Below are 12,522 nucleotides of genomic sequence, written 5' to 3'. Positions count from 1 at the left end.
ATTGGGAAGAGCATGTTGGTTATCATTTCGCTGGGTTAGTGCCCCAAGGTGCACCGTAGAGCACTACCCTATTGAAATGCTAATTAACATTTCAACAGTCCATCTTTTTCACCTTTTCAAACACTCATTTGTACTACTGCCAGGCTTAACTTTCCATAATCGGGGCCTGTAGGTGTTCTCAGTAAAGGACCATTTAATTGGAAAACCCTTACTTTGAACAACTGTTTTTTGCTATCTTCATTTGCTAGTAAGGGTCTGCGTTCCTCAGTGGGTCATAATCTCTTCCGAGCTTGATTTGTGAAACATAAGCAAAGCGTTGTTGGTTTCTTAAAAGCCACGGAAAGAGTAAACTCATTCTTCAGAATGCAGAGATTTCAAAACAATTAATTTCTTCAGAACATTCCATATAATACGGTCAGTCCTTTCATCTCTTACTCTCAAGAATTCCCCACTGCTTCATCAGATGTTACTTGTTTAGGGGGACTCAATCAGTCAAAATTCTTTATTTGGCTCGACCAAGCCATAAAAGTCACATTATAAAATACACAATCCAGATTGACGTATACATGATTAAAATGTCAGAAAAAAAACAGTTCTAAAAATAGGTCAGAAAAACTTCAAGAAGATCCATTAAATAGTGTGATAGCAAAATACAGTAAAGATTTCAGTATTTAGATCATAATCTCAGGGAATTTAAGATGTCATTTAAGAGAGCGATAACAATAGTTTCATTTCCCAGACACTGCAGATAAGAAAAAGCTGCAATGTGAGATCTAGAATCCAAAGCATGCAAATCTGTTGTGATTGAGTTAACAGTCCTTTATTTTCATCTCAAGAATTTACAGGGCAAGTACATGGAAACTTTACTCATTTTTCCAAGCTTCCTCAAGGTCAATCTCACATTTTGGATACTTTCTTGTTTGCAGAATTTTCCTTGATTTCTGTCACTATACAAGTGTAACATGGAAAATGTTTTTCCCCCCAACCAAGGGGCACTCAAGGGAAGGTCAAACTACAAACAAAAGTCATACAAGGTTCGGTTCTGTTACCCACTAGTTCGTTTCTGGAGCTCTGACGTTGTTTCCAATACCACCACTGGAGAAAGGGGTTCACAGCAAGAATGCATTTTGAATGTACTCTTTTACGGGTACTGTAATCACCTTAAAAGTAGCTTTTTTTCCCTTTGTGGAGAAACCCGCAATCTGAGAATGGTCATAAAAAACATATGTGGCCAAGCTTTCACATTATAATCGCACTTGAAACACATGATATTGGCTCAGTGGCAAATCTGTTTATATACATGCATACTGTTTTAATAAAACACAACACACCAGGAAGCCCAGCGGTCTAACAAGTGTTTGATGCAAAATTTGAAAGCAACACAGAGAGAATATTCAGGAGACGATTGTCACCACAAGAGCTCTCGTCTAAAAATGTCAATTGGAAGATGTAAGGCTTATAAACATGCCATGTGGGACTCTTTTTATGCAGGTCCGCTCAATACAACTCTTTAGAGCATAAACATGTGCTTTGAATTTTTACTTCATCGAAACTTATCTAATGAGGTCACAGGATCTTCTCATGGAGAAAATGCAAGAAAACATTGAAATAAGATACAAGCAAATGAACATACTGCTGAAATAATAATTTCCCAAAATTACTCTTCTGCTTGACAACATTAAAAGCAAGTGTACGCTTTACTATGAGATACAAGGTATATGCAATGTATTACTTTGAATAATATGGGTTCTAGGCCTATTCGTGTCAAAACACTTAGCATCCATATTGAGGCTAATGGACACTTTAGATTGATAGAAAAAAAAACAGCATCCACATTTGATTATAAAATATATCAGTGCACATTGTGATACACAGGTACAGGGGGCATTAACAATAAAACAATAGGAATACCTGATTGTTTTTACTGTACTAAATAGCCGTAATCAGCATTCATGCTTGGCCTCACGTCAAATACTTTAAGCTGAACGAGTATAGTGGCTCCAGCATGAGAATAATTAGAAGTTCAATTTTCATAGCATGTTCGATTTAACATGCAAAACTAACTTAAGGATGAAATGTACCGATATGTAATTCTGCTGTAATACAAAACATGTTGCATTCCCTGTAGGATATTACCAGTGAGCATAGTATGCTTGGCTCTATAAAGATTCTCCTTGTTTTTGATGTTCACAAAACTGTAAGGAAACGTTGCTCTTGAGGAACCTATGACCAGACCATTCTTTCAAAGTAAACATAAATCCTTTGATCACTTGACATAAGTTCTAAAGGAAATGCATTGCTTACTGTTGTCCTTTATTTTCCTTTAGGTATAACTTTGTCATGTTGGTGCTGTCATTTACCTTCTTATGTTTCTCCTACTTTCTGACCTGGTGGCTCGGAAGTATGGGCTTTATCCTGGCGAACTGCTTCAACATGGGACTTCGAACAGCCCACAGTGTTCGCTACATTCACAACTACTACAAAGTTAGCACACAAAGGCCATTGATGGGCCTGATGCTATCCCCCTCCATCATACTGGTTTATTTCATCAGTGGACTTGTCACCAGTTATTCAGAGGTGAGTCGCATGTTTCAAATGATTGGATTGCCCTATTAGAATGATCACCTGCACTTGTAATCCCGATTGTCCCCTTAGTGAGTACTATATACTTTTGTATGTGATTATTTTGACTGAAACTGTGTTTTGAGGTACTGTTCCGATGAATATTGTTTAATTAAACACTGGACTGATGTCTCTAAGAGATCCGCTCACAGAGCAATTTTTTGCATCTCTCTTTGTGGTGAAAGGGATATTCAAAGCCCACGCAACAGAAAGACAGTTGACAAAAAAATCTCCATCTGCCCACTTTGTTATTAGTCATTTTAATGGGACAGGCATCAGCTTGTGACTTGTGATCTGCTGAGATGGAAGCAGTAGGGGATGGAACAGTAGACATTTATCCTACAATTCGAAATCACAGTATGCCAGCATTTAGATCTCTGTCCCTCACAAGCGCAGATGACACATTTTCACAACACGAGGCATACAGTGATGTTGGGAAGTGCACACAGTGGTCCTTGGAGGGGGACACTTCAGTTGTCTGCCACCTGCAAAATCCAAGTGTAAGTTTTCATATCTTTTCAGCGTATGCTTTGCAAATGAATAACGCTTGTTCTTGGCAGACATTAACAATTCTGTGTATTGCAGCTGCAGATATAGTCACAAAGCATCTGTACATACCTTTGCAATTCACTGGGGAGATTCCCATTGGCATCCACCTTTTCCTTGTGACTCGCAAAGTGTTGGTGTGCCTGTATTGTGATTCGCAACACCCATTACTTCATTCCACTCCAAGATGATGCTCTATTGGAACTACCAGATCACACCAGAGGTACTTCCCACACCCATAACCCATACTCCTGCAACTAAAAACATCTATAAAAACAAATTGAAATAAAGCTCATTCATTTCTTGCCTCCACTCCTCTTCACTCCGCTACTTGTTTAACTGCAATGAGCAATGTCAGAGTAAGAGCACCAGTCTGATTGTCATGCACAAAACCAGTACTTCTCCACATAGGCAACTATGCAACTCAACATTTCTCCAACCAAGCACCCCTAGTGTGTAACTTGCTGCCTATCTGCTAATGAGTTTTTGTGCCTTGTTTGGGGTATGTGATTACAATCCAATCCAATATATTCCCCTAAGTGGGTACAGGAAATGCAGTGAGTGCAAGCACTGTCAGTTTGTAGAGCCCTGTTTGAAATTGTTTCACATAGTGTGCGCGGTTCCATTACAATGTGTGCATCTTTAGTATCAGTATTGAATAATTTTCCATGCCTACAGCATTACAAGTGTAACTTTGTTTATGTTTTGCCTTTAAGGTTTTGTTCTGCTGCGAAAAAGGCTGGCTGCCACGGTTAATACACATTGCTGTGGGAGCATTGTGCTGCACAGCATGTCTCATTGCAATCATCTTCAAGGAGACCAAGCTGATTCACTTCATAAGAACTCAGTTTTTATTCCAGTACAGAAAGAAAAATACAGAGTGAACTAGCGCAAGATGTCCAGAACAGTAAACAGTCATTTTAATTTAAATAAGGTTCTGTGTTGGCATACAGACTGCCTCCTCGACGTCATACGTTGAACCTATACAAACATCTGGATACCTAATAAACACAGCGCTGTAAACCAGAATTTTAAATGTAAACTTCTTTCTCAACAGGAAGTTACCTAAACAAGTGAATTAATCGTTTTGTACCTCACATTCCAAGACTCCACGCATGAGAGCAACCTGTTCATGATCCTTCTTTACAAGACCTCTTTTCTGTGGAGGTAATGTCAGGCTACACAGGTCCAGTCCTTATGGGAGCAAAGCATCAGGAAGATGAGGAGGCTAAACTATCGACAAGAGCACACAAGTATAAAAACAAAAGTAAGTTAAAGCCAAAAGACACACAACTACGCCCGAAATGCACATAGCAACTACCTGTATTTGACATAAACTGTGGAGATCAAATTTACAGTAGACAACAAATGTAAGAGTGAAGAAGGAGAACCAAGGAAGCTTTGGGATCTAGGGGAACATATGGTGGCCAATCAGACAGCAGAAGGTGTCAGTTGCCTGGCAGACGACGAGATTTGTGGCAATTTTAAGATGTCTGCCAACAACTAGAGAGATTTCATTCCTCATCGTTCCAGTGCGGTCTATTAATGAAGAGAATGTCCTGCAGAGACTAGCAGCAGAAGGCGGTGGCCACGGGAACAAGAACATTGTACTTTCTGTAAGATCTGGAGATGTTTTTCTTTTATGCCAGTGCTTTTCCTCAGCATCTGGGAAGCGTGAACACTTTTCAGGAATTTCAAACCCGCATTTTCAACCAATAGTGCTGCTTCTTTAATTTCATAGAGATTACTTAAAGAATATCAAACTAAAACCTGTTGAATACCATCCAATGGTGTGGCCTGGAATGTCTTGAGGAGATTACAATAAAGCTGACTTGGTCTGTGAACTCCCTCATACTTGAAACCGTAGCACCGAGCACCACAGACTTTGAGAATCCAGTTTTCTGTTTGCCTCATGATTTGTTGCTGGGGTCCTATTTTTATGTCATATGTTTTCATAAAGCACACATCTACTACCATAGAAGGCTTGTCAGTGACGAGTCACTAGTAATAAACATAATTGAGAAAACTACATCATAAGAGTCTGAACCCTTTTAAAGACTAAATAAACAGGGTTTTAAGATATTCTGATTTCCAGACGATACACAAATGTCTGAAGATGAAGCTGGCAAGCACTCCAGGCCTCAGATGCCTACGTGAAATGCTGTGCCGTCCATTCTGCTTTTTAAATGTCCGTTCTGCTTTTTAAATGTACAAGTCTGAGCCTGAACCAAATAGACAAATTGCAAGGACCTAACTAAGACATAAAGTGTTATCTGAGAAAACAGGTCAGCCAAATTGTATGGCTTTAAGAACTAGACAAAAGCCTTGATTTACTGTGTGTGACGTACCTCACCTCATCCTTCTCATTCTAGCTGTATGATGCAGTATTTATCAGGTGCTGTAAATACCTCTAATTCAGAGTTGTCCTATTGGAAATGAGGAAACAAAGTTTGGTGCTCCCTGTACCTAATTGTGTACGTACCAGAATTTACCATGCATTTTTCCCCATTAAAATGGTTCAGCAGGTACAGTATTCCTTGGTGCCGCCTTTTTTCCTGAGGTCTACAAGTTCACCAGGTACAGTCCTTCTTCTGTTCTTTCGAATCCAGTAGTGTTATGAGGCTGGTATCTAGGGGTGCCACTTTTATGCCAGTTTTGAGTTTGTGGGTGTGGAGGACTGTCTGACCAATATGGATAACATTCCCATGGGCATGCCTACCCACTTGTGCATCACTTTGTGTAGGTTTGGCACTAAACAATCACAAAGTACATCTCTTTGCTTAAATCCAAAATGTCAGGATCTTTCTTCCCTGGGTCAGAGCTATGAACACACCCCGGAGGAGTCTCCAGCATTATGAGCAACTCCTCCTGGAAATCTGGTTCTGCAACAGGGTTTCCCTCTCTGGAAGACATACCAGCCTGTCTACCTAGACAAAGGAGAGGGCAGGCTACGGTGTGACTCATTTGCCTGTGCCTATGACAAGCGGATGATGCTTTGAAGCTTGGCCATCTTCGTGCCCAGCCTTCTGGCATCCTGTCAGGAGGAGGTCACACCTCCTCCCACCAACAGGTCTTTCCTTGGAGGTAACAGTTAATCAGAAATAACCTTGTGACAGATAAGGACTACTCAACTGCACTGTCTAGTAAGTTCCCCTTGTTCAAACAGCAAGTTGCCCACCTCTGTGGGTCAGCCATCTAATATCATGAATACTGACACATTACAAATATGGAGTGGCAACGTTTCACAATTAATTAATTGAGTCCAGAATTCAGCTTTCAGACGCCTTGAAACAAATTTGTAGTAAAAGTGAATTCCTTTGCTATTCATATTTTCTTCATTAAATACCACCATGCAGCCAACTGGTGTCGCTCAAACACCACACACTTCTTCAGGGCTTATATTCTATACATGTTGTCCAAAAAGTTTGTTTCGTTATTTATAAATCGGTTATAAAGTCTCTATTGGCTCAACAAAATTCCAATTCAATGTCCTTCACTTCTGTACATAATTGTGCCATGTTCGGCATAGAAGCCTAAAATCGCCATTCTATCAGCCAAATCTTTAGACTCAATTAATTGTGTGACAATGCCTCTCCATTTTTGTAGTGTTTCAGTTAGTAAGAAACGGCTCCTGGAACAGTTTAGGCAAGAAGTGGTGAATTTGAAAGCAACTTTTATATTAATAGTGACCTTAAATCCAACTTTTCAGCAACTTGGATTAAATCCCACTATTAATTTGATACCTTGGAGTACTATCCTTGGAAGTCCCAAATGGAAGTTATCAATTTGAAAGTGTCAACGTGTGACCCCATGGTAGGTAACCGGAATGCCAGCCCTACTTCAGTGAAAACAACAATGGTAAGTCTTCACTGTCAGACCATGCAAAACATAAAATAAATGCCCTTTTTTTTAAAATATCTTGCACCCTGCCTTATGGGCTCCTATGGCCTACCTTACGGGTGACTAATAATTATTAAAAAGGAAGGCTTGGACTTGGCAAAAGGGTTATTTTGCCATGTATGATTGACAGTTTAAAAGCTGCCTGGCTTGGCTGCAGTGGCAGGCCTAGGGCCATGTGCTCACTGTATCACTGCATCGGTGGCACAAAAATTGCTGCTGCCCACTAGTGCCATTTACCTTACTGTCCTGGGTATGCTGGATACCATATAGTAGGAGCTTATAGGTAAGTTAAATATGCCAATCAGCTATTAGCCAATTGCATATATGTTTTGGATCCAGTGCACTTGAGAGTAAAATGAAAAGCAGCATCAATCAAAGAATTTGGGGGTTATACAGAGAGAGACATTTCCTTACAGGTTGTACCCAATTGACATTGTCCAACCTTGATACTACAGGTTAAGTGTTAATTGATTGGAATCTATAAGAAAAGCAAAGAAGATGAAAAGTCTTGTCATTCATAATAAATATGTTCAACTTTGTATGCTCATCAAAGCACGTTCTTTCATTGGCTCAGGATTCATTCACTTGGTGTTACGCTACTCACTTGCCTCTGCCCTAGCCCTTTGTCTACATTATATTTCAACCTTCTACAAACATTTCTTACATTCTTACCATCAAACAGCCTTGCTTCACTGTTGTCCATCTGAAATCTTTTTGCTGTCAGCAGTGTGACCGAACCTTTTCCACTGTAATCATGCAAGAGCCGAAGCATCAAGGTAACTAGGTGACTTAAAAACACTGCAAACACAAAGAGATGATGGACTGAGCGCTGAAACTTTTCAAACACTCACCCCCAGTCACAGATCTGGGTTGAATCCATCATCATTCTTTAGCTCACTTTGCCACCCCAGTTCAGGCACAGCTATTTGCAAATCAGCCTTGACCCTGTGCCTCATGGGAACAGTCCAGTCAGAACTGCCAAGCCATGTGTTCCTTGGACCGGAAACAAGCAAGCAAACACAAGGAGATGATGGACGGAGTGCCGAAACTTTTCAAACACCCACAGTCACAGATCTGGGTTGAATCCATCATCATTCTTTAGCTCACTTTGCCACCCCAGTTCAGGCACAGCTATATGCAAATCAGTCTTGACCCTGTGCCTCATGGGAACAGTTCAGCCCGAACTGCCAAACCATGTCTTCCTTGGACCGGAAACAAGCATCCTGGGACCGGTTTCGGGCTAACAGCCCCTTAAGCCAGGCTAGCTTGAATACAGTGGCAAAGGGAGCAAGGTACCCACGTCTGGGCATACCCTGCCAATTTAGGGCGAACAAAGCAAACACAAGGAGATGATGGACAGAGTGCTGAAACTTTTCAAACACTCACCCCCAGTCACAGATCTGGGTTGAATACATCATCATTCTTTAGTCCACTTTGCCACCCCAGTTCAGGCACAGCTAGGTACCCACGTCTGGGCATACCCTGCCAATTTAGGGCAAACAAAGCAAACACAAGGAGATGATGGACAGAGTGCTGAAACTTTTCAAACACTCACCCCCAGTCACAGATCTGGGTTGAATACATCATCATTCTTTAGTCCACTTTGCCACCCCAGTTCAGGCACAGCTATATGCAAATCAGTCTTGACCCTGTGCCTCATGGGAACAGTCCAGCCCGAACTGCCAAGTCATGTCTTCCTTGGACCAGAAATCAGCACCCAAAGCACTGGCAATAAAAAATGATTTGATTTACACATTTGTCTTCACTGTTAATTTCTCTGCAGAGACATGCATAAAGTATGAAGCAATAAACTGCTGATGTTATATTATGTTAGTGCATAGAATTAAGTAAAAGATCAAAGCTAGTCCATGTGCATGTTGTTTTGTAAGGGGAAAAGGTTTTCTGTGGTCTAATGGCATTGGTTCATGGGTGCCATGTTAAATAAAAGACCTTCTGATCCTCTGAGTTGATCCGGTGCCTCTGCTGGGTGCAGGAGGTGTCTCTTGTGGGTAGTGGAGGCACGAATTGGAGGCGGTGGCGGTGGGTATTCAGAAACAACATGGTGTGCAGAATGTCACACTTGGGTTTCTTCTTTATTAAATCATGGACGTCATGAAATTACTAGTTATGGGCGGAGCTTTACCATATAAAGATCCAAATTCAAGATGGTGATCTCTTCTTTGGGAGATATTGGAACTTTCAATCCAAGATGGGGTCAAAATCTTTGGCTGTGAAGTTAGTTCCTGTTTAGACATATTAAAGGGACATTTTAAAAGGTGTATATAGTCTGCATTTTAATTCAAGAGTTGCATAGATGGCCAAAGAATGTTTTTTCTTATTTGTGTTATTTCCGCCTAGCGCGATTCTGGAAAGGAGACATCGGTCACATTTTCATATAGAATATTCTGTACAGGGTGGCACTGTAGCTACTGAAAGGGGTCACCGTTTCCTCAGACGGTCTTGCAGGGCACTTGACAGACCTAACCATAATTATAGAACAATATCAGACCTTTACCGACATAGGTGGCCCTGCACTTCTCAGCCTAGTTACCTGGAATCGACCTGGCCTGTAAATTGCCAAAGTTAATAACCTTATTTTTGGGGGAGCAATACCCTTTTTAATTTACATTATTACAATCAATTCTACTGCTATCTTTTTAGGTAATTCATTTAGTATCAAAATAAATTCAATTTCCGTATAATATCTAACTAAAAAAAGTCCTTAGTGCCATGCTGTTCTGTGCTATGGTTAGGTCTTGACGAACCTACTTTGTGTCTAGCTATTAAATTAGCAGCATATCAAGAGTAGGTGTTTCTTTGGCTTTCCCAGTGGCTTCTGGTTTTATTCCTAGCTCTTCCACAGTGATGGCTGCTGAACTTTGAGGGTTTTGGGCCATAAGAACAAGGCCTGGGTGTTGGTTGGGCCATAAGATCCTTCCCTGAATTTACCTGAAGACTGCTGTCCCAAGACGTTCTCCTTAAACAGCTTATTTAAATGGTGGATTTTCCAGCACAACTTTAATAAGGTGACCAAAAGCAACAATTTTTACAGACCTTTCTCAAATAAAATAACATCTATAAAATAGTTGAGAGAATTCCTGGTTTGTCAAGCAAGCTTGACCTTCCCAAGGTACTGAGTTTTTGACCTCACTTGTGAAGCATTTGTAAAACAAATTCCATTCCCTTACTGCCCATACATGTCAGACAGACATGGAATATGAGTAGTAGACCAGGGCTATCCATGTGTTAGTAGTATTGCACACATTAGGTCACAACTGCTCATTGTGCCAGTCCAGGTGAAGAATGGACATGATTTTCAGGTTGTGCCTAAAGGTTTATGACAAAGTTATTGCACAGATTACAGATATTGACATGAAAATCCAGTCAGTTTCTACATTGCCCAAAACCGTATGCATGGATTTGCAAACTTATTCATTGTTGCATTAATTAAATTTCAGTTAAAGATGTCCTTAAATTCGATTTTTTCAAACTGTCCTCCAAATCCAGGCAGTAGTAACAGTAATGCCCATCACTGATTCATTTTTACATTTCCAAAGCCAAGCGCCCACACAGCCACATTGCATGTAGTATAAAAAACAACCTAGGCAGATAAGCTTCCACAGAGGTACATAGAAACTCAAATGCAAAACTAAAAAATGTCATGTCAGACTCTTTCCTTTGTGCATTATCTGGTCAAAGATGGGTGCCCAGGAAGGCGAAGAAATCATTATGACAGAATAAATGATAACAAATAAAAGAAGTATCCACTTGAACCAAATATTTGATTTTTAGAAAGACAACATTTTGAGCAGGGCAGGTTTACAAAAGGCAATTTGTTTATACCTCACTCTGAATCCCTTAGGGCGTGGAGTTTTTTAAAAAAATCTTAAGATATATATGTATATAAAACTAAAGTAAGTAAATAGCTGTAGTTATTAAAATATACATTCCTATTATTTCTTTTTGAGAAAGTCAAAAACGTTATTTCTGTGAAGGGGAAGTTTAATAGTTAAAAAAGTAAAGGTGAAATGCATTGTATAGCTCTCATAAACTCTTTGTCTCATCAGTGTTCTAGAAAACATTTAAAGAAATATAAACTATAAACTTAAATACACAGTTATGTGAAAGGAAAGTGCACCCTCTTATAGTTGAGTGGTTTTACATATTCTATATCTGACTTCCAAGTAGTACACAGCAAGTCCAAAAACTAAATACATCTACATATAATGACAAAAATACATTATTTTTTTTAATGATTATTTATTAAAAGTTCAATATGAGCCATCTTGCAGAAGATGCGTGAAAACAGAAGTGCACTTTTAATACTTCCATATTAGTTATGAAGGTAATTGGAATCAGGTGCTGCTAAACAAGTGCATACGATTGATTACCTGACTATCAGGTCATCTGGATATGTTGGAGTGTGTAAGTTTGCTGGTGATCATTCCGGTTTGAGGAAGTTCAAATGATATCTGATTCTCTCAGAGAAAGATTCTGAGCTGCCATTCATTCTGAGTGGATGTAAAGTTCTTTCCAATCAATATGAAGTCTATCATTCCATTGTGGAAAATAATATTTATAAATTGAGATAGTTCAAGATCCAGTAGTGTATGAATCATACAATTAACCCACAACCAGACCTTCTGATGCTCCTATAGATTGCAAACTGAGATGCTTTAGCGGGTCCTGAAGAGAGCTGTGCATTCATTAGGGAGCCTAAGTAATTTTGTAAGGAATTGGCGAAGAATTCCTCCTAGGCAATGTGGGAGACTGAAACATACAGGATACTCTAGGTGGATTTAAATTTTTGTACATGGTTCCTGAAGTATTTATAAATGTTACATACCAAAACATTAAAATATGTGCCTGGAGCAATCATCTCACTATTAAAGTTATCTATGTTTTTGGTAATGTAGAAAGTTTGCACGCTGACCTTTAAACAAACTTTTCAATTGTTCATTTGTTAAATTCTGGTATCTTTTAAAAGATCTTTTCCATTGACTGCATAGCCAATTTATTTAGTCGAGCTTGGGTCATATTCCTCATATGTTTCTGTCCTCTGCAATGTGAAGAAATATTGCTCACATTCTGATCTGATGTGTGTTTTAATGAAAATGCTCAACTGCGTTAAGGTCGTAGAAAACTCTTTCTGCAAGTTGTTTTGGCAATAACAAAAGCTATGGCACCACCAAAAGCCTGGTAAAAGTCACATCTTCCATATGGGATGTAAAGTTAAGTGAGCAGTCTTGCCATCTTTAGCATTGGATATGCTTGCACTGTTTTGTTGAATACTGCAGTAGGAACATATTTGACATGTCTTTAAAATATGTCACTGTCCAGTGGTGTTTCATGCCGAGAGACTTTGTGAATGCAAAGCACTCTGTGGCATGAATCACTAGAATTCATATGCTTCTTTTGCTTTTTATATCACTGTACTTATTTGCAGATAATGTT

The 12,522-nt window shown here is 39.5% G+C and overlaps 1 protein-coding gene across 1 annotated transcript in view; it reads left to right on the top strand.

Annotated features, from left to right (window-relative positions):
- Positions 1 to 5,701, top strand: part of RFT1 (RFT1 glycolipid translocator homolog) — an 83,197-nt gene extending 77,496 nt beyond the window's left edge. The window contains exons 12-13 of the mRNA XM_085624543.1: positions 2,328 to 2,577; positions 3,885 to 5,701. Of these exons, the coding sequence (XP_085480669.1) occupies positions 2,328 to 2,577; positions 3,885 to 4,052 (418 nt within the window). The 3' untranslated portion in view covers positions 4,053 to 5,701. The remainder of the gene's footprint in view (positions 1 to 2,327; positions 2,578 to 3,884) is intronic.
- The last annotated feature ends 6,821 nt before the right edge of the window (positions 5,702 to 12,522 follow it).

Source organism: Triturus cristatus, chromosome 9 (genome assembly GCF_964204655.1).
Source record: "Triturus cristatus chromosome 9, aTriCri1.1, whole genome shotgun sequence".
NCBI lineage: Eukaryota > Metazoa > Chordata > Amphibia > Caudata > Salamandridae > Triturus > Triturus cristatus.
The sequence above is the reverse complement of the archived record's forward strand: the minus strand, read 5'-3'. Positions and strand labels throughout refer to the sequence as shown.